General features: G+C 33.9%; 1 protein-coding gene across 1 annotated transcript; it reads left to right on the top strand.

The window, feature by feature from the left end:
* The first annotated feature begins 5535 nt into the window (after positions 1-5535).
* LOC123867621 (ras-related and estrogen-regulated growth inhibitor-like protein) lies at positions 5536-21155 on the top strand. Its single transcript, XM_045909730.1, has 6 exons — positions 5536-5801; positions 15808-15864; positions 17267-17343; positions 17781-17962; positions 19820-20006; positions 20718-21155. Exons 1-6 carry the CDS (start codon positions 5738-5740, stop codon positions 20784-20786), a joined length of 636 nt encoding a protein of 211 aa, XP_045765686.1. The 5' UTR covers positions 5536-5737; the 3' UTR covers positions 20787-21155.
* The last annotated feature ends 2943 nt before the right edge of the window (positions 21156-24098 follow it).

Below are 24098 nucleotides of genomic sequence, written 5' to 3'. Positions count from 1 at the left end.
TCTTTGATTTTCCGGGATAAAAAGTAGCCTATGTCCGTCCCCGGGGTATAAGCTAACCCTGTACCAAATTTCGTCAGAATAGGTTGAACTGTTGTGCCGTGAAAAAGTAACAGACAGACAGATAGATAGATACATTTTCGCATTTATAATATTAAGTATGGATACTTTTATGGCTACATACCAAAGTAAGGTACGCTTTGCACCTTTTTCTAAGGGCTGTAATACCGAAGAACACTTAAGTATTAATATTTTTGTCTATGGTAGATTCGAAGAGTTGCCGACAATATTAATAAAGAAATTGTAATGTATTCTTGTAATTCTTTATTGAAATCCCGCTATTAACATACATTCCTTAACACATTTTTTCCTTAAAGTACCGTCAGTCATTCTTGATAGATTAATGACTGGTGACTACTGGCTGTCTCGGTGAAGTTAGCATTATTGCGACGCCTCCAGCGAATAATTCATTTCATACGGAAATCTTTTAAGTGATGACGTTGATGCTTTTTACCCACTTTTGTAATACGACTATCTCTTGTCTTTGGTTTTACATGGATGCTTTTCTCTTATAAGAGCTGGTTTAATCAATACGACAAAGAAAATATTTACTAAGTAGGTAGGTATAGGTACAAATATTATGTTTATCCAGCCCTTGAACACCTAGGTACTTTGTAAGGGACGGATGAACCAATCCTGAAAGGCCGGCATCACGTGGCATTTCCTCTGGTTCTACAAATGTTCATGGACATTAAGTATTCACTTTACATAACGTCAACCCACCCTCTCGTTTATATTATGTCTACGTAGTTAAAAAACCGGCCAAGTGCGAATCAGACTCGCGCACCGAGGGTTGCGTACTCGGGTATTTTTTCCGACATTTTGCACGATAAATCAAAAACTATTATGCATCAAAATAAATAAAAATCTGTTTTAGAATGTATAGGTAAAGCCCTTCCATATGATACCCCACTTGGTATAGTTATGTTACATTGAAAATTGAAACACATTTAATTTTTTTGAGTGTGTGATGTAAGCACAAATTCACGGTTTTTGGATTTTTTCCTGTACTTGTGCTATAAGACCTACCTACCTACCAAATTTCATGATTCTAGGTCAACGGAAAGTACCCTATAGGTTTTCTCGACAGACGACGGACGGACGGACAGACAGACTATACCTACAAGGTGATCCTATAAGGGTTCCGGTTTTCTTTTGAGCTACGGAACCCTAAAAAGGTAACCTAAGTACGAATATAGATACAATAGGTACCATACAAAAAGCTTTTGGAAGACAAAAATCCTCGACTCTTATCACTGCTTCTACTTATCATGACATTCTGTATAATCTGTGTACATAAGTAAGAGTAGAAACCGATATCTAAAAGGCCGATCCAAAAATGTTTCGAGTAAAAGTGGTGAAATTGCTTTACCCGCAGACAGCGTGTCTTTTAATTTGTATTTTATGTAGATTTGGTTCATGATTGACTGATGGAGATAAATGCATTCGCGATGACCCGTCGACAAAAAATTCGAAAGTAAAATTAGGGCAGCCTCTCGGAGGACTACTTAAAGTGTTGCACTTTTTTCGACCTTAATTTCACGTTTGTAAGCAATTAAGGAAATAAAAGGTTTTGTTCCTAATAACCGATGGTTTTCTGTGAATTGGAGATTCATCAACTAATAATTTGCCGTAAGTTCAGTAGACCGTGCCGTTTCTTTTGTTCCAAAAAGATATCCTGTATTTTTCTTGATGTGGATATTATCGTAATTGTATGTTACATTCTGTGTAAAACGAAAAAAAGGTATCAAAATATTTTAACCAACTCATTAGTAAGGTAAATGTCAAAGTTCCGTTTTTAGAAACGCGTTTTACTCAGTAAAAACTAGTTCTAACTGAAAGCTTCTGTAAAACCTAAACACCCATTCCAATTTTTTTTTGTAGGTAATATTTGTCTGTCTGTTTGTCAGGCAGGTCAAGGTCTATGTAAATAGTGACCCAAGTGTCACTTTATCCCAAGAAAACAAAGAACTAATATGTCAATTAATAAAAAATCCACGCGATTAAATCGCGATTAAATGCTAGTTAATAAATACCTTATTGAAAACCTTGCAAGTTAAACCTAGTACTAATTACACTGTTGAGATTTTTTTTCATTGTAAAAATTGGACAGCTACCAAATAAATTACCCGACGCGAGGTTGAAACAGTAGCCGCATCGTTTTTCTGTCACGTCGGTCTTAACTCGCAACGGATGAACCCAATCATGTTACCTGTGTACTGCCACCGATGAAAAATGGTGTATTTATTAATAAATTTGGAACGAGACCAAATATGTTATGATCGGTGCACAACATTTGTACACGGCGAATACCTACACATCTGTGAGCAACTGATACCTTATTCGTTGGCATAGTCCACCACGCTGGCCAAGTGCGGATTGGCAGACTCTAACACCCTTGAGAATATTATGAAGAACTCTCAAGCATGAAGGTTACCTCACGATGCTTTCCTTCACCGCTTAGCTAGTATACCTCTCTATTCACTCCGCAACATGTGCCAGATAAGCATTATTATACAGACTGCTTCATCCCTCATAGAAACTGCGAGTTAGACGCTCTAAAGTGCCTAGAGACCACAGTTGGGTTTTATAAGTCACAATGGGGAACGAATGCCAGATACAAGAGCCCGGCAGTAAAAATAATAATATAGGTGGATGCCTTAGAAGATAAGAGTAAAATGCAAGTCAAAAAGCGTTGGATGGAATGCGTAGAAGCCCTCCATAAATTATCATCATGATATCCTAAGATATCGTCATAATTAGCCTACGCGGAACGCTGACGAAGCCTGCGATGCGACGCGATGCCTTATTTATCGAAAGACAAAATCCGATAAGTACCTTGGGAATCATGACTATGAGGAAACCGATGGCGATGAGCCAAAACATACAAACATTCACGAGTCTACTATAAGTTCTTAAATCTTAATCTTTGGTTAGGTGAAAAGATCGTACAACTGCTAATTGGTATTGTTTATGATGCTTGGCTTTTATACCTTGTGAATACAAATACTTACTGTGGAATACAAATACTTTACCAAAATGAAAAGTCGATACAGTAGTCTGTATGGCGCATCGAGTATCCGATTAAGGCACGAAGGGGGCTTGTAACCACAAAGAAGACTTACAATTTCCACAGGTGTCGTCTGCCCGCATAATATTGTCGTCCATTTTTACTATAATGCCGTAAATAACCTGACTATGTAACAATAAAATAATGATGTCAATCGTCGCCTCTGATCCAATGAGTTTTTAATTAGCTAAGAGAATATTAATAAGTATTCTGAAAATTTTCAATATTCCCCTTTACTTTTGGGCATAAGGTTTGCTGAATTCATCTTCACATTTTTGGTACGGAACACCTCAATGGGTAATAGCAAACCAATGGCGATCAGTGCAAATCAATAACTTACTTAAAAGTGAACTTTTAACCACACGTATTACATAAGTAATACATTAATTCATTTTCTATTCTATTAGTAACAGATTTGATTTCGGTAAAAAAATTGGTTACTTATCACTGCAATTCAATATGAGTTTCATTATCTTGAATTTGAGGTTTTATTCATACTTGTCTAAGCTGAGCCCACCCGTGTAAAACCTAGGTGGTTAAACTAATACATAACCTGACTAATTGATATAACACTGACTGGCTGAGTCTAGAAACTTGGTGAGTTTCTTGACGGCTCTACTCAGTAGAAAAATTCCGAACCGGTGGTAGAGTCACAGAGGTAGCGAAAGAGACAAGTACCTAAACTACATGTAATAAATAAATTTTAGTTTGATTTTAATTTTTCGATTTTAAAATTTCTCAGGTAGGTCTTGTCTTTAATACGTTACAGAAAAGACCTCCATTATGATAGGATTCTGAGGAATTCTAATGGGATTTTTAAATGCACGTGAACGAAATCGCTGGAAACAGTTGGTTTTGTATGTTTCCGTGTTTCCATAAATCTTAATGTTGATCCCGTTTTTTGAATGTCTGTCCTATTAGGTTTTTAATGGGGTTTTACAAATAATATCTGCAGAAGACAATAGAAAATGTTCCAAAAGCGCTTGTTAAAATTCTTTTACATCTGCAGTCATCTCATTAAAATTCTATAAAATGTAGTCATTTTATTTAAGGTTTATTTCTTGGTGACAATATACTGGGGTATATTTTTCTCCCTATCTTCCTTATTCTTTTGAATTTTTGGGTAAATTCTCAAAAATCTGCAATTATTCTCAGAAACCGTTCTACTATAATATCATTTAGTACATTTCCTCTGTTTAAAGAAAAGCATTTACAACCCAATGAATTTTACCATTTAAAACGGACTACGTATTCAAATGTATTATTTTAAAATATGACTTTAACAATTTACAATATAAATAGTTGCATTTCGAGTTGTGTTTCTATTCAAAGATGAGTCTACACTAATTAATGTTATCGTTATTTCATCTTAGCACCACCACCTTATTAAAGAATGACACCGTTCCTTGCTAAATTAACTTTACCCGTAGCCACATAACCGTAATATCTGCTGACAAACTTGTCACAATTCTTATATGTACTTCTAATTGAGATTTTATCGAGATTAATGTTTTACAAAAGCGGCGGCGTGACAAGCAGACTAGTAAACTTTTTGTGAACTCTAATTTTTTCTAGGTGATCTGTCAATTAGGATGTGAATTTTTTCATTAGTAGTATTTATAAGAAGATATAAGTAAGTAATCTATACTAATAAATAAAATTGGAGTGTCTGTCTGTAATTTCGAAATAACTACCGCATGTTAAAGTCATATGGTTATTTGAACGATACTATAACCGAATCACACGTTTTTTAAATTTTTGTCTGTCTGTCTGTCTGTTTGAAAAGGCTAATCTTGGGAACGGCTGAACCGATTTTGACGGGATTTTCACAGACAAGTAGAGAATTGACAAGGGAGTAACATAGGCTACTTTTTAACCGACTTTCAAAAAGGGAGTTGTGTTTTTCTACCTATGTACATCGAAATCTCCGAGATTTCTGAAACGATTTGCGTCATTTCTTTTTTAATCGATAGAGGAACTTTGCGACATTGTTTCATAAAAAATTTGGAGTCCAACTCCTCAATCCTGATGCTGCAGGGGATCTGACCAATCCACGCGGGCGAAGCTGCGGGCATCAGCTAGTCTTGAAAATAAAATCGATATGACAGTTTGCTTCTGCGATTCGACAAGCCAATATTTATCTTTAGAATTTAACATGTTCGAGCATGTGAGTGGGATTTAATTTTCAAGCGCAATTAGGCTTAAATATGAATTCCTTCTATTTGAAATTCAGCGATGCATTCTATTTGATTGATATCTTTACACTTATGAAGAGAATGTTTACCTTCACTTCATAGATTGTTTCACTTACAGAAAAGTCACACATCAATAATAGACAAATTATATTTTGACTAACTCTATCAACTACATTTCCACTCGATAGGTGAACTTTGCATTGCGACTGCGCTAAGCGCCAATAACATGTCCTCTCACTGCAGTCGATCGCTAGCAGGTGCGTTGTGCGCGCGTGCGTCCGCCATTTTTAACAGCTGATTCACCATTCACGCTAACACGATCGTTTATACTCCGTCCAGAAACAATTCAATCGATCCATTAAGCTGGGCTTAAATGACATATTGACTTATTTTGCAGTGCAGTGATTAAAGACTAATGAAGATGACAGTTAATCGAATAAGAGTCGTGGTCCTGGGCAGTGCACGAACCGGCAAATCAGGTGAGTACCACCAATCAAATTGATGAGAACAGCTGCCTAATTTCGATGGCATCCAAGATTTCCTGATGACATCCTTTTTTATAAATAAATTTGATCTGACGGCTAATAAAGCTTTAATGACGCATGGCTGGATCTCGCCTTAAGCTATTTTTTGTTTGACCCTGGTCAGGATGCCGAAATCAATTACCTCTAATGGCTTGAAAAAAGTTCCTTGATTTATTTTGGGAACATGTGCTTTTTAATCACACGAAATTATTGACCGTTCAGACTTATAATTAAATCCTTTGATCTTGGTTACAATAGTGATCTGATATCAACAATGGTGATTAAATTAATTGGGTACCGAACATAAATCGTATTATATTTTATGGGGCCTTCATTTTTCAATTGTTTTTGTTTAAGTTAAGGGAAGCCTTATTTTGTTTTGATTTGAAGACAATTTGATCTTGCATAATGTATATTATAAGTAAACCTAATATACTCAATATATTTAAGTAGGTACATAATTCAATGCTATTTGTATGAAGCGTTGTCTTCTACCCTAAACCGATTCAGGATTCAATGGGTTTAAGTTCTGCTCTACTAATTGGGGTAGGTAGCCGATATCATAGACTTTGACATAGGCTAGGCGAATAAATGTAGCTAAGAAATATAAATAAGTTACGCTTATGCTTAACAACAAAACAGTGCATGTAATGGAAAATGTTTGTTTTCTTCACGCTCTAAAATGCACTTATGGTAGGTAGGTACCTACTTATTTCTTATCAGTCAGCCATAGGCGTAGCGTCGCAGACATATATTATTTTATTGATAACAAGTACCTAGTGTCAATAGGGCTGGTGGCCGATTCCATGGAATTGTAGTGCAAACAAGATAGTGTGTTCAGTAAAACAATGCACAGAATAAACTGTAGCGAGACATATGAATTCTCTAGACAAATAGGTTCCTGCACAGGGTACCTACCTTCTCATACAATGTTCTTCTTTGATTTTTTTAGATAAAGGTAACACAGGTTATTTTGTCATAGCAGTTTGGCTTTGAGTGCTGGATTCGGCAGGTCTGATCATCAAATTTTGCTGAAATTAACCTATTTTACCTATTAGCAAAATGCGTATTTTCCACTAAACTAGAAAATATCGATTAACATTTTTATCTAAACGCGCACTTTCTGTTTGTAGCAATTGAGGAAGTCGTCAATCATCTTAGACAAGAAGTTTTAAGGCATGATATTTTTAACCAGTAATGCGCAGTGAGGTAACAGAGTTGGTATTTTCAACATCATTTTTTGAAGTGAAAACTTCTTTAGGCGCACTGGGCGATTTTGAAATGGGTAAAACTTCAAGGTAGCGTCACTAACATGCAAGTGATAGATTAAAAACTAAAGTAATGTTAATGGTTTCACTTTAAAAAACTGTCACATTTTAATTTTTGACACAAAGTACCTACGATTAATTTAATATCCCCAAAAATAGCCATTTGTTATTTAATATGTAGTTTTAAGTTTTCACTTCTGTTGCTCCCAATTTTTTTAATTTTCAGAATTCCGACGTAAGCCCAGCAAGAACAGTTGATATTAGAGGGGTCTCATGTACCGAGTAAAAATTATTCTTAGCCGCATATTAAAAAAAATTGCCCATTGCAGCAATGGTTGATAAACTATCTTGATGATTATGGTTATAACTTCTGTTGATACGTGATATTACTTAATAGTAATCTGAATCTTTCTGGAGATAAGACTTTCCATTAATGGATAGTATTAAAATTTTTGAAAACTCAAAACTTGATTTGCCCAAATAAACATTCCCTTATTTCAAAAAATTGGTACCTTTTACGCGTAAATCGCCGGAGTGTCACAAGGGAATGTTAGTCAGGGTCATAAAATAGAATGCTCAACTCGACGCATTCCAAATGCAGGTCTAGTAGTCATATTCCATCACTAAAATATTATTACTGTACGAACAACGTATTGAGGGGGCGATGTGTTTATCTTAATGAGCAGACATAGATCGTTGACGCATCTCTCAGATATTAGCCACTGATTATTCAGCGCTGCTAGAATATGTTAACAAAATAGCAATTTTTTATTTATTTATTTGGAACAGTATACAATTACATATTATGCATTAAAACTATAACTTAAACCTATCAAACAATATTGGCAAATATATAATGACGTACATTATCCACAGCTTAGCAATAGAACTAGGGTAACATACTTAACCTAATATTATAAACAAAGGACTTAAACTGTACAGTGATTAAAAACAACTAAGAATGTGTGATTTTATAAAAAAAATTAATAAAAAGAGTAAGTATTGTTTACAAAATAAGGGAGGGATAAGTAAATGAAAAACACTTATCATAAACACCGAATATTTTAATCATTTAATTTTTTCTTTATTTTAAACATCAATAAATACTTTTTTATATCTACCTTCAGATAGGACAAAGATGTCAACTTCTTCGAAGTTTTTGTTTTATGCAATTAAGGTACGGGCATAGCGCATAACTAAGTCCCTGCAATAGATAGAGGGTAGTGATGACGTGACGCGAGAGCTCAGTGATTCGTCAACTTTTGACAACTGTCACCCTCCCGCACCAGGCGCTTTTTTTTTTCACTCTCTCGTCTGGCTTTACAAAGATTAGCCAATGTCAAGTTTGTAGTTATTTGTAACAAGTTAGTTAGAATATACAAGTATGAACCCCGTCTGTGCCGGCGCTTGCCGACATACGCACGGCACCCCCTTAGAGCGCTTTCCAGTCAGTTTTAACAAAAAAAAAACACTCAAAAAAGGCAGAGCACGCCCGCCAGCTAACACCAACACAGCCGAAGTCCCACCAGGCGCTATACCTTTGGTCATTAAATTAGTCCAGTAGACTAATATTTAAATTTGAAAAGCGAGCGAATTGACATCCAAATTCGATTGATCAACACTGCGTAAAAAATGGAGCGCGTTTTAGTTGCATATTTTAAGATGTTTAAATAAATTGATCGATACGTTTGTTATGCAAATAATATAATAACTAGGTATGAATATACAGAAAAAGTAATATGTTTATCAACTTTCTATGTAAATTGCTGGCTAAAATTGTTAATCTGATGAATTATAATTAAATTAAGTCAATATAATTTGATCATCTCAAGTGAAGTTCTACCATTAATATGTACAACTATGGGGCAGTGATGGAATATAATTTTAAGATCAATTTTAATATCAGTATCCAATATTGTATCACTTTATATTCTACATAATACGAATCTCTTTCAATATAGTTAATTAACTATCTTAATTTGATAAAGGCACTAAAACAAATTATTCTTGTACTTAATTAATACCTTATGCAATAACATAAAATCTTTATACTTTAGCACATTAAAATGTGGTGGCGAATTTCTTCATCGTAAAAATATTGATTGATTGTCAATTTTGATTTAATCTCAGTTTAAGATAATTAAAGTCATTATTATCTTCTGCACTTTATTAGGAACACATTTATAGCTCATTTATGTTCATTAATTCGATGTTATAAGTACAGTGGTATAATAAGCTTAAAGTTGTAAAATCATAAATTAAATACTTAATAATGAAGTTGCCATAATATAATATGCATAGTGTTAACCATGTAAAACTCTGTGAGTGCAATTATATTTTACAGTTAGGAAGTGAAGAGAAAGTAGGCATGAAAAAATAATTTGCAACGGATTATTAGGATATACAATACTGACGAGCATGTTACTATGTCATATAATACTGACCTTTTTAGAAATAACTAAATAAATGTAATATTGTAGGTACTTCTTAATTTAAAAAAAAAAAAAAACATAATTTTCAGGTTACCATAAAATGAAAATGCAATTCAGATATCGATACGATAACCATATTAGAGTATCAATAAATAAAATGTAGGTCAACATATTTTTGGCATGTGATATGAGATGACATATATTGATAATTGCAAAAGATATGATATTTTTGCGAAAAAAATATTGCTTCTCTATGAAATTGATAATAATTATGTGAGATAATTATTATGTAATTATATTTTTATTCATATAAAAAAATGTGACGCGCTTGTCTAGAAGATGCATGAATACACACTCGAAGTTCAATTTCGTAGACCAAGAAAACTTATAGAAAATAATGTAACTTTATTGTTTATGTAATAAGTTACAAAATTAATGTTGATTAATTTATATATTATGTTAATAAACAGCCTAACATAATTGATAAGTAACCCGTGAAAAGTGGCTATTCGGCAATAAATAATGTCTATGCAATAGAAAGTATAAACAATATGTTGGCGAAAGCTGCTGAGTGAAATTGATTTATCGTGGTGGCATTCGGATATCATTTTGGAAACACTCAGCGTATTATCATAACAATTAAGATACTTTGAGTAAGATGATTTGACTAATGTCACCATTGATTAAGTAACAGATGTGGCCAATATTGACAAAGAAGGATTAACGTTTCTATCTCATAATAAGTTAGAGCTTACTGTTATTTTATGGTAATAAAATACAATAGAAATTTATCTAATACTTAATCAATCCTATATTAATAAATATCAGTAAGTATATCTACTCCTTTAAATCATTGTTCATAACTTTGCTATAAAGAATAATAAGATAATTTTAGATTTATATTATAAGCTATTTAATTTAGTGTTAAAAATTAATATAAATTTTGAAACTCCTGAAATACTCCTGAATTCTCATAATTTATGAATTAATTAATACAATGACAATTTAAATCAATTTGAAACAATACCTGCTAATGTTTAATGGGACGGGACGAGAAAATATACCTACCTATAAATTAACTTGAAATATGTCGTTGATAAGCTAAAAATGTCATGATCTCAAAAGCTTTAAGGCACAACGGTTAAAATTATAAGCGTACCTATCTTTAAAATGTGAGCTAATGTTATTGTATTGTCAGGCATTCGTTCCATATCGCGCATATCAGATCGAGATGTAAATAGATATCAAATCAGGCCGTGTATTATACACGACATAAAACTCGCAGAATGCGTTTCGATTTGTAGATCGAGAACGTCTAAATGCCAGTTGCAGTTATATTTATTTGCGGCAGCCGCGTGCCACTGGCCACTGACTGATGGAGTGAGTCAGCCGGTCAAACGTCTGCTGGGACACCCGTCTCTACAGCTACAACACTGCTCAAGTGCTTACTACACACACGAATAATCTCAAAGCGTATTTTGCATGCCTCGTCATACTTTATTCCTCATATTTTTTAGGGTTCCGTACCTCAAACGGAACCCTTATAGGATCACTTTGCTGTCTGTCTGTCAAGAAACCTATAGGGTACTTCCCGTTGACCTAGAATCATGAAATTTGGCAGGTAGGTAGGTCTTATAGCACAAGTACAGGAATAAATCTGAAAACCGCGAATTTGTGGTAACATCCTTTAAAAAAAATTAAAATGTGTTTCAATTTTCAAAATAAGATAACTATAACCAGTGGGGGGGGGGGGGGGGGTAACATATGAAGGGCTTTACCTGTACATCCTAAAACAGATTTTTATTTATTTTTATGTATGACAGTTTTTGATTTATCGTGCAAAATGTTGGAAAAATCCCGAGTACGGAACCCTCACTGCGCGAGTCTGACTCGCACTTGGCCGGTTTTTTTAATAGCGTGGGAGATATTTTCGTTACGCAGTGTCTAAAATTGTTTAGCGTAAAGAATGTTGATAATGACTGTCTCTATGAATATCTTTTTTGGTATACCTAAGCGATGTTTCACATACGACACAATTAGTGATGTACCTATTCATAAAAGCTCAATGAATAGTTGCATATTTTAGTGTCTTTAATTTTGACACGAACCTGACGTGTAATAACAGCATTCAGTTTTTGGATTTCCAGGTCATGCAGGCAAATATCATTGTTTAGAAACATATCACTGTCAATACTTACAGGCATAGAAATTCAAATTAGTAGGTCACTGATGTCTGTGATTTAGGAGAAAGTGGGGTCGAATCCTTTTTTATTTTACGGCAGGTTGTAATACTAAAGAGGCTTGTTAAGAGGAGTCTCTCCGTCACTCGCTCCATACAAACGTAGTTCCAATTTCATTTGAATATTAAGCAACCAAAGTCCATGAAATTTTGCAGACATATTCTAGAAACTAATATCTATGCCTGTGGTTTTCCAGATTTCTGTTAAAATATTCGGTTTCAAAGTTACGCGGTCTTAAAAATTCACATACAAATCTTTGAGCTCCTGTAATTTTGAAACTACATATTGAGTTGAGAGTGAGGCACTGATATTAGTTTCTAGAATATGTCTGCAAAATTTCATGGACTTTGGTTGCTTAATATTCAAATGAAATTGGAACTACGATTGTATGGAGTAAGTGACAGAGAGACCCCTGTTAAATATGCCAACAGATAAGATCACATTGTTAGAAATGGACACGGACAAGGCCAAGGTGATATACAAACTTGTAACATTTTAAATATCAGTTCAACATTGTCAGTGGTCTTGCTTGAGTCACTATGATTACCCTAAGTTTGAATGGGAGATATTTTACCTTTTTTACGTACCTTATCAGAATGTTAATCGGCCGAAAGTAGAGATTTATAATTGGGCTAAATTTTCTGGTTTCCAATTAACATGTCTTGTGGGACAGGTTAGGATCAAGTCTCGATCACCTTAGTCGATGCTCTTAATTAACGTTCGCCTTCAGCTACCGTATTCAGCAAGCATGATCGCTTAAATTCGCCTTGTCTCCTGATATACCGTTATAGACCTCGTTACAGTTACCATTCCGGTGTGTTCTGGGAGTTAATGCGATTATTTCCACATCTCTCCTCATCTCGCGATCCACAGTACCTATTCCATTTCACTGCATAAAAACGATCGTAAAATAAAGTACCCGTATCCTAATATTTGAATCATTTTGAAAATCACATTTGTAATGCTTTTAAGATTTCTTGCAGGCTCTTCTTGGTCTGCAGCGCTGGTAGAGTCCCACCACTGAATATTTATCTATTCTAGTCCTACACATAGGTACTAAAACAGATAATAGTTGTCCTAGATGAAATAAATAAAATAAAGTCTTTGAAGACGCGTGACGGTGTGAGTATGCTAGTGGTACTACATAAACTTGAATACGACGTATATAAATACAAATATCAACAAATAATCATTAATTACGTCCAATTAATAAAACTTAATTTTTACTTCGATTTCAAAAGTTGCTGTTCACTACCTTGACTGTTATCAGCAGTGAAAGTGCTTGTTAGTTTAATTGCTTTCCTCCCAAGTTGAAGTTTATTTTGCATGTTTCGATAATACGTACAAGTTGCCTGGTATAATAATATTAAAGGAAAATCTATTATTTCAGTGAATTTATTAAAAGTTCCATGCTAGTAAATTTATAAAATAAATCGCAGCTAGAACTCTTTTTCTACATTTGGTATTGAGTTTTTAAACTGTAAATTAGAAACAACTGCAATCTGAGTAATTATCACCAATGCGCACCACCTAAATTACAAGTGTAAATTAAAAATGTATAACGCCCCCGACAACTGAAGGTTACAGTAACTAGAAAATAGCTGATAACTTTCAAATGGCTAAACCGATTTTTTTGGATTATAGCTAAGAACAATCTCGATCAAGCCACCTTTCAAACAAAAAAAAACTAAATTAAAATCGGTTCATTCGTTTAGGCGCTACGATGCCACAGACAGATACACAGATACACCCCTCTTTTTTGGTCGGGGGTTAAAAACAAACCTTTTTGTTACAAAAATGTAGCAACGTAAAATTGTATATTTCGTGACTTTGCTATTTATATTAGGAACATAAATGCAATGTATTATATTATAGCAGAAGCTCGTTAATAAAGTTGGAATGACATTTTTATTGTTCTGTCACATACACAGTTCCACGCCAAGTGCTTAGTGTTGGCAACGCTTAATAAAATGCAGGGGTTATGAGACGAGATGATGATGATGACAAACGAAGTATAAAGTTAGTGTCGGTTACAAAAATACTTATTAGAAAAAAAAGAATAAATGACGGATTTTTCAATACTTACTTCTGAGTAGGGATTAAAAACTATACTACCATGATAATATTATGAATGTAAAAGTGTGTCTGTCTGATTTTCTGTTTAACCAATGTTAACCTATAGCTACCCGTCAAAAAGTCTTGCATCCCGGTGGTGGACATAATATGTTATATTTATCCCGGAAAATCAAAGAGTTCCCAAGGGATTCTCAAAAAAAGCAAAACCTATGATTGATGTGGATGAAGTCGTGAGTACAGGGATAACTTGCATCCTGGAGACGGACATAGGATACTTTTTATCTTGAAAAATCAAAGAATTCCCACAAGGTTTTTATAAAACCTAAATGCAGCGGACGAAGTCGCAGGCATCATCTAGCCATAAAATAAATAATAGTTTTATATTTCTGTAGAGATGCAAGGTAAAAAAATTAAGGTATAAAACATAATTCAAGTTACCATGGTTAATATTGGTCTCAATTACATGAAATGATAATAAAATTAAGCAAAGCAATCAGAGGTGATAATGCCGACGTGCCCTAATGAAAGGCTAGAGTGAACAATTTATTTGCCTTATCCTTTATTGCAGCAGTTGTTTTGATACTAAATAAAATGCAGTTGACGTATTGTTATCACTGTAACCAAGTATTTAGTAATTATTGTAGTAATCATTGTATTTGGCGAATGAACAGTGTACCAAAGTGAACTAGAGTGAGGGAACTCTCGGTTTGATCCTAAATCGACGACACGGCTATGGATGACGTGAAATCCAAGAAAAATAGGTGGTTCACAGGCTATCATCAAATGTAGGCCCATTTGACACCTGTCAGTATCGTCGAAGCGTCGGCATTTTGTTACAAGTTCTCTAACTGTCGTGAACTGTGTCGGTAACAAGTGTAAATTAAAAATTTATAACACCCCCGACAAGTGATGGTTACAGTAACTAGAAAAGAGCTGATAACTTTCAAACGGCTGAACCGATTTTCTTGGATTATAGCTAAGAACACTCTCGATCAAGCAACCTTTCAAGCAAAAAAAAAACTAAATTAAAATCGGTTCATAAGTTTAGGAGCTACGATGCCACAAACAGATACACAAATACACACGTCAAACTTATAACACCCCTCTTTTTGGATCGGGGGTTAAAAAAAGGCAGTTACTGGGGAATGCAGAAAGAAATGAAAACTTAACACTATGAAATAATATTACCTACTTATCGAACGCGCATATCATACGCGCAACACGTCATATTATATGTAATTAGCATATCAGTGAAGAACCTAAAGAAGTTTTCACTTTGATAACAGTAACTGTAGAGTAATGTAACTTTGAAGATTCCTTGTATAAATCAAAATAATTTAATGGAGTTTATACCTACTAAGTACTTATCGGAAAATACCTAAACGTGCCTTGTCTTTGTGACTGTAAATTCTTTGGATTCGTAATAAATATAAATGTGTGACTTATAATTTTTAAACCATGTTGTTAATCATTCATTAGTGGCTAATGAATAAGTAAAAAAAAAATTTTTTTTATATTAAAACTGTTTGATCGATAGATTGTAAATACTCATTATGTGCCTTTATTGATTTGTATTCCATAAATTTTTTTTTTTGCTCAATAAGTAGATTTACTTTGTTGGGTGTACCTAGTTGTAGTATTCGATTAGGCAATTCAAGCATTCATGTTAATGACTAGCCCTTTGTCAGCTTTCCCTCTAATTGAAACTCGTAGTTATAAATTTATTCAAGAATACAACTTTTGTAACACCTTTACCGATTACTTGCTAATTGCTTTCTCTGTCGCAAACTTGCATTTCATTTTCTATTTTCTTCAATAAAATAAGATTAAATATAACATTGAACAATGAACCTTAGCTGATTTCGCAATGAACATTGCGAAAGCGTGTTTAAGTAAGTTTAGTCAATTTCATTACAATATTAATTTCAATTTCTTTTTGTTTCAGCCATTGTAGTTCGTTATCTTACCAAAAGATACATCGGAGAATACAGCTCCACGGGAGGTTAGTAGAACTTAGTACAATTTGTTTATTAATTTAATACTTATATTTAATTTTTGACAATATCTAGCTCATAAGTACCTATATTAGTATATTTAAATGGAAAATAACTTTATAAATAATATACACTTATTCAAACACTAGTCATAATAAGTATTAGTTAGAGACAATACGTTGGCACCTAAAGAAGCCAGCACAGAGAATCTGGAGCTTTGAGATTTACAGGCCACATTATTATAGTTTGCGCCCGATAATGTCATATAATTTCCTCCTAATACATACTTACTTACTTCCCATATAGTTTATTTCAATAGTTGAGTAAAAAGTAGGCTAACATGCGTTCAAAATGATGTTATTTACGAAATCTAACTGTACTTTGAATTACTTAGAAGTTTGAGTGCACTAACGTTTATTATTATTTTGATATCGCTAAGCCCTTATCATCTGCCAAGTGCTAGATGCCAATAGTTTATTTGCGAAATTGGCAAGTGAATTAGTTGTAGCCAAGGCTGGAGGGCCGCGCGGCGCCACTAAAACGGCCATTGACACTCAAAAGATTGCGTAGAATTTTAAAATTCCCCGCATATTACATAATCCCTTTCTTTTCGCAATCTAGCCCGTGATTAATGCAATGGGAGTGCGTCTTTCACAAGAGTTTTGTGTTTAATAACCTTCAAGGACGATCGTGAAAAATCTTATTTCATACGAAATTATTTTTTCACGAAAAGTTTGCTCAACTTTTCTTATCTTATTTATAAATAATTTTCTTACAAAACATTGATTACGATATCACTAAGACAATTTCGGCAACATTTGTTCCCTAATCAGGTAAATAGGTATTATATAACTATGTATAATTTCAAGGTCGCGTCAGCGCCATGCTAATTGTCAATAGTGCTTTTAATCGTAAAAACTAAACTAATGTTAATATAATGGTTTTAATTTACGAATTATGAAATTTTAATTTTCGGTTTGAGAATCCAAAAAAAAACACAGCTATTTAATACTTAAATGAGTATTAATTATTATTTTGATTAATGAAAATGTACTTAGATCTAATAAAATAAATAACAAATAATTTAAACACCTAATACATTATTTCCATGGTGCATTGATGAGCGTTGTTGTCTTGTAAGTGAGATGCCTCAAGTTCGATACCCTACTGTGTGGGTCAATTTGTTTGGAAAATAATTAAATTGGCTCGTGGTACGTATGTTTGGAGACTTTGGTCATGGCTGGTTCCCATCATACTTTACGATACGATTTCGCGTTCAAACCACAAACTCAGCAGGGGGCTAATAATACTGCTATATACTCCTTCCAGATTAGACAGTCTACTTCAATCTTAGATCACAGGCAAAATTCGGTTGAATAAAATAAAATTAACTGTTTATTTTTGTTGCAGATTTTTTATATCAACACCGCGTGTCATTTGACGGTGTTGCGTCCGAAGTTGAAGTTTTGGATACTTGTGGATGTGCGGTATGTGATACTCTTAGTTCATTGTAAAAAAACCGTCAAGTAGAGTCGAACTCGCACTCGACGGGTTCCACACCATAGTGCAAGATATAACACTATGTACTTTTTTTTAAATTTACATGGCGGACATTTTGAATTATTTGTTGTTATAGCGCCAATAGAAATACACACTCTGGAAATTTCAGCTCTACCTATTACAGGTCCTGCGCGCTGATAGACATATGGACGCATGGACAACGGAGACTTATAATAGAGCCCCGTTGACAACTTACTATAAGCCTCCGGTCGAGAACAGAACCCTCGAAAGTTTCCAGACAGATTTGGAAAACCTTAAAAAATTGCTATAAAAGAAAATGTGGGAAGATTTTTATTCAATTTAAATGTTCTGTAATGTCATGAGAAAGGGTCTTGTTCCATCATAGAAGTTTTTCTTTGTGCAGAAAAGAGGTTGTTTGGCGGAACATCTGCGGTGGGGTGACGCCTTTGCGATAGTGTACTCAGTGTGTGACCGAAGATCGTTTTTGGCGGCAGCTGAGCTTCTAGCACTTCTGGAAAGAACTAGGCTGCCTGGATGCGCCGCTGTTACTTTGCTGGGAAACAAAAGGGACTTGGAACACGCCAGGTAAGCAAAATATCGAGATCTGCTATGATCTACACGATCCGCGTCGTTGATTTTCCGGAATGTCAAAGGGTTCCCACGGGATTTTAAAAACCTAAATCCACATGGATGAAGTCACGGACATCAGCTAGTATCCTATTAAAAGTTTTCTTCTCCTCTTTTTCTAGAAATAGAGACCTGTGAGTAGCACCTATCGTATATATTTTACGCCATGATACTGTAAACAAGTAAACCTTTATAAATTTTGTTTTATAATGTAATGATAATATTATGCCCACAATTGTATACTAGGAATTACCTCAACTCAGGTGCCACGGTTTTACTAACCACAACACTTGAGTCTTGTCCTAATAATACATACTGTAAGGACGTATAGTTTACAAGGTGCAGATTTTATACCGGATACCCTATACTCTGGTTCAAATTACGTGATATGATTTGATATTATTCAACGCAGTTTGTTACTACTGTTACGAGTAGGACGTAATTCTCGAACATCTTAATGATTTTAGAAAGCCGAAACTAACATTTCAGATAACTTTACACAGACTTTTCACCTCGGAACAGTTTTATTAATAGTAAATATATTTTATCTCGAAATGCCCGTAAGCGGAGCTGCTAGCTACTACTGGTAATACACATAAATGTAAATATTATGACATTATAGCGCGGTAGGAATATTACTGTTATGGGACATTATTATGTAGTTATGCCACTTTTACTTTGAGCTGCATATTACACAGCGTCAGAGTGGCGACATGAGTTCCCCTTTTATACTATACGATGTCGATAAGACTACTAATTCGATTACAACTCATAGGTAAGAACCGATAGCTCACATAAGTAGTCTCTATGGTTAGAGCTCTGGTTGTTTTGATTAATCCTTCAACATTTGCGAAATAGGTATATATTATAGTGTCATAGGTGGTCATACTTTATCTTAAAATTAAACCTAATTAATACCTTCATTATTTAGTTAAGTATTTACCTACTTTTCTTGTGATCTTAAGTGAAAAATCGTATCGGATTCGTGTCTTTGTTGTCTACTTGTTATATGTATTACAGTCGTTGATGGTAGGATTGGGAATTGGCGCCACTTTCATGCATTTCTGCGATAGTGTTATGATACCAAAAATTACTTGCATACCGCTCTCAATACTAACTTAATATTTTTGACGCAATACGACCTAGTATTGAAAAATTCTTTTCCGAACATTCAATGGTGCTTTATGATTTAAGTACCTTATACAGTATTTTCTCATTTGATTTTATTTAAAAATTCTAGAAACTTATTGAATTTATAAATAAAATTAAATGAGAAAGCATTGGTATTTTTGTGATTCAAAATTTTAATAATGACGAAAATTTGGTGGTTTACATGCAACATAACTGTTCCCTCCTATCTGCATATCGCGTGTGGCGCGATAATTTAACACTAATCTCGCCCATAGTACACTTTAGCAGTCATAACGTGGTAAAAGGTCGTAATTTTATCTCTTAAGTACAGATTTCTGTCTCATTTTGAAACTTCCGAGAAGTCTATATTTAAGTTATTTAAATTCCTGCCACAAAAAATGATCACCGGTTAGAAGGACCAAAAGGCGTCGATTATGGTCACAGTAATGATGCTTTAAATTGAAAACAGAAAAATATTAAATAAAACTTTTTATATTAGCACATATCACAAAAAAAATCTTTCCTAATATTAAAAGGTTTGGCTCAGGCATAATTATTATTTCTGCTAAAGTGTGATAGTTTTACCTTGCCATAAATACGTGCTGCCCGTGTCAGATAAAGTCGTATAATTTAGGTAAAAATAATCGTATTCAGTTATACAGTAATTATTTTGTCTTATACTAGGGTTGTAAAGACTGAAGAAGGTCAAGAGATGTCTCTGAGGTTCGGCTGTCAGTTCTACGAGGTGTCTGCAGCGGAATCCTGCGCAGGCGCTGCTCTCGCTTTCCACGCGCTACTGCGTGAAGCCCGCGCCCTTGCCATGTTAATGCCGACGCCACGTCGCAAGCTTGCCGCCTACTCTGTATCGAAGGTAAATAGAGTTACTTGTAAAGATATTCATAGAAAATAGGATAGGAATAAATCATGTATAACGGGTGACAACGTCTAAAGTGCGGAAACAGGTCCGAAGGAGGAAGTATACAGCGATTTCCTGCACGATTCTTCTGTTATTAGCGGACGGTTTTTGCATTTAAGCAGGCGTTATACTTTGCGGAATTATAGAAACAAGGAACTACAAGCTAAAGCTGAAATCCGTCCAAACCGACAAATATGTGTGCTACAACGCGCATCATGCGATGTGCACCACCCGCCCTCCCACTACTAAAGAAGCAGGAAAAGCAAGCAATCTTTATATATATTGCTTGATTTTCCTGATTTTTGATTGTTATTATTTCTCCCATCTCATGAATTGAATCAGCTTGTAATTGAAGCCTATTTTTAACTGTAAGTTAAATAAATATCAATGTGCGTAAACCCATTAGGAATTGCCAAACAATCGTTATCAAACAGTCGTTAAATTGATCTATCTATCTTTGACTTGTTTATGCTTTCGGCAGATTTACATTTGTCTTACGAAGTTTTCCATTCGCACATAAAAATCCTACTCAAACATTTCTATCGTGATGATAAGCACGAAATACTGAGTAACAATGTGAAAACAAATTTATTACTGATCATTTATTTTATTTTTTATTGTTTTATAAAGATCTTTCTTACTATAAAATAATGTTTCTTTATCCAGGTAATCGGTACCATTCTGGGTCTCAGCAATAAGAGTGTGCGGAAGAAACGGCCATCCCTCAGCATATGATTTGTTGAGTAGATTTGATTTTAGGTCTTGTTCACTCCACAATGGAGTTTGTTACTCTGCAAATGGCAGAAAGCTTTTGAATGCCGATGACGGAAGTCAAGCTTGGTTTGAAGATGGGATGGAAAGCAAGGAATGGATATTCTGAAGGCTCTAATGATTAAGGTACTTTTAAGTTACAATATTTGTATGAGAATTTTAATAGTCCGACTTGTTTGCACCGTGTATTTTTCATACTGTTATAAAAGTTGACAATATTTGTATATTAAGTAGATAAATTGTTAAAATTTTGCAACAAAATATGTGGAACTTATGAATGTCAAAGACAAGTTACAGCTGCAACTTTTCAATAAAATTGAAAAGTGTTATTTAAATTGTTTGAATGTAAATGTATTTTTGTAGTAAAGTGATGTATTTATCTGGTCTTTATGTCAAAATTTTAATGTTTAGCGATTTTAAAAATACCAAACAGGGTTTCCATTTTTACAGTTAGTTAAGTAGTACCTACCCATTGTTATGATAGTGTTAAGAAGTATGTATAATTTGTCATTTATACCACATATAAGTTTATTGCATGTAAGTATGTACCAAATACTTACTGAATGGAAGTGGGTTTTCATGGAGTTCGATTCTTATTGTTAAAGGGTTTTTCAGATATTACTCACAGTAATCCAGGATAATATTATGTCATATTTTGTCTAGACCTACTAATTTTCACTCGAGTTTTTACGTTTCTGAATTTCGACTGGTTTATGATCTTATTCCTGTATGATCTTTTGGTGTTTAAAAAGCAAAAGTGCAAATGTTACTCTTTAAAGGACTCTACACAAGGTACAGTCCCCCGGGACTTAGCCCTCGGGATTAGTTACTACACCGAGTAGGTACATACATACCGGGACACGACACCGGGTTTGCAACGATGTAAGGGTGCCGGGATAAACGCCACAGATTCTGTATAATATCGTAAAACTGTTTTACTTATTTGCATATTAATAATATCTTTATCTAAGTGGTGTTTTTGCGATTGCTGTATGAACAAGTGTAAATTAAAAATTTATAATACCCTCGACAAGTGAAGGTTACAGTAACTAGAAAAAAGCTGATAACTTTCAAACGGCTGAACCGATTTTCTTGGATGATAGCTAAGAACACTCTTGATCAAGCCACCTTTCAAAAAAAAAACTAAATTAAAATCGGTTCATTCGTTTAGGCGCTACGATGCCATAGACAGACAGATACACAGATACACACGTCAAACTTAAAACACCCCTCTTTTTGGGTCGGGGGTTAAAAATAGGTAAAAAGTAAAATCCTATTATCGTTTAAGATCATTGTCAGTCGTCGAGAGTAAATGCTGAAGAAATTAAGAAGAATTTAGTTCTCTTTTCGTGAATATTCTAACGTAGGTATTTTTATTTTATTTTACAAGTTTGACCCACCTTTAAAATGAAGCCTTATTAATTAATTCTTTGATACTGTTATAACATAAATTACTATTAGTAATGAGGCTGCAAAAATTTTTGAACGTTTTGTGGAACAGGAAGTCGTGTTCAATGTTATATTTTATAATTATTTTTTAATTAAAACTTTCGATGTAAAATGTCAATTATGTATTTGTAATTTAACTAACTATAAGTACGAAAATACAATTATAATTAAACTGAATTAAGATTTTTATTTCAGCATTCCTATTAATATGATTCCTATTATATATATTAATGCTTAAAAAATTTGACTTCTTATTTGGCGGATTCGGAGTTCGATTCCGGACACGGACCATCCGGTCGGGGGTTAAAAATAGCGCGTAATGTATTTTCACTAAGTAGATATTCTCTCTGTAAACAAAGATGTATCAACACTCAGAGTAGCAGCACAGAATTAGCAGTCTGAATTGTTTATTTGTCCACACTTTATTATGTGTGAAGCAAAAATAATTTTCGAGTCGGCAGACACATGGACGCGTGTCGTATCTCCAAAATAATTTTATTTATTGTTAATAAGACTTTAATGAATAACAACAAATGTATGTTTTGACAATAAATTCAATAAAATCCGTTAAATTGTAATAATAAACATTTTAGTGAATTTCGAATAATGAACAAAAGGATTTACTCACATCGAATTTTTAGTTTTCACAAAGACATACAGAAGAAAAGTTTAACAAGTGTAAATTAAAAATTTATAACACCTCGACCAGTGAAGGTTACAGTAACTAGAAAAGAGCTGATAACTTTCAAACAGCTGAACCAACTTTCTTGGATTATAGCTAAAACTAAACTCTCGATCAAGCCCACCTTTCAAACGAAAAAACTAAATTAAAATCGGTTCATTAGTTTAGGTGCTACAATGCCACAGACAGATACACACGTAAAACTTATAACACCCCTCTTTTTGGTTCGGGGGTTAAAATATGAACTAAAATTGGTCAAGTGCGACTCGGACTTGATTCCCTTTTCATTGACAGATACGACAGACAGACAGACAACGAAGTGATCCTATAAGAGGGTTACTTTTTCCTTTTAAGGCACGGAATCCTTAAAACAAGCACAAGTCAGTATTTTTTGTACCTTCATGGTTAAGGTTAAGGGTCAAGTTTAGGCCAAAGGAGATTGGTAACGATAACGTAACTTTTAACCGTCTGATGTGCAACTAGCGCTAAAGTTATAATAATATGTAGGTATTGGCGGTTAACACATTTACGGTTAAAGTAGTTTTTAACTGACTTGTGTAGGTACCACCATTAATCACTCGGTAGTTAATTCCGTAAAGAAAGTTTCTTACTGCAAAGATGTAAGTTAACGAAGATTAAAAACATGAATACATAAATCTCGAAAGATTTATCAAACTTAATTCATTAATACAGGTGTAAATATTTTCAAAATTATTTATCTGCTTCAGTAGGTGTTAAAGAAGTAACAAGATTCACCTCTTAAAGGTTTTGCCATCATACATTTCGTTTGCTAAATTATTACCAGCATAAATAACAATCAGAAAAAGTACTTACAGTAAAGTGCAGATTTTTCAATATTGTCGGTGAAGAGGTTAAAAAGTACAATTCTCGGTTTATTTATGAAAAATTTCCCCAGCGCGTATTCTCCATACAAACGTAGTTTAGTTTTCATTTGAATATTAACAGATCAAACTCTATGAAGTTTTGTAGACACGTTTTACAAACAACTAAGTATCTATATGTCTGTGCTTAGTCAGATTAAAAATTTGTATAAATGTTTAGTTTCAAAGTTACACAAATTTAAAGATTTACGTATGTAAATCTAAGCTCTTGTAACTTTTAAAGTACACATTTTTACAGAACTC

The sequence above is a fragment of the Maniola jurtina genome, chromosome 8, assembly GCF_905333055.1.
Source record: "Maniola jurtina chromosome 8, ilManJurt1.1, whole genome shotgun sequence".
In the NCBI taxonomy this organism is placed as follows: Eukaryota; Metazoa; Arthropoda; class Insecta; order Lepidoptera; family Nymphalidae; genus Maniola; species Maniola jurtina.
Note: the sequence above shows the minus strand (reverse complement) of the source record. Positions and strands in the feature narration are given on the sequence as shown.

Bases quoted from the DNA above. Each gene is read 5' to 3' on its own strand.
- LOC123867621 (XM_045909730.1), top strand. From the start codon at position 5,738: ATGAAGATGACAGTTAATCGAATAAGAGTCGTGGTCCTGGGCAGTGCA. The intron at 17,344-17,780 runs GTATGTGATACT...TTCTTTGTGCAG, and splicing joins TGGATACTTGTGGATGTGCG to AAAAGAGGTTGTTTGGCGGA. The intron at 17,963-19,819 runs GTAAGCAAAATA...GTCTTATACTAG, and splicing joins AGGGACTTGGAACACGCCAG to GGTTGTAAAGACTGAAGAAG.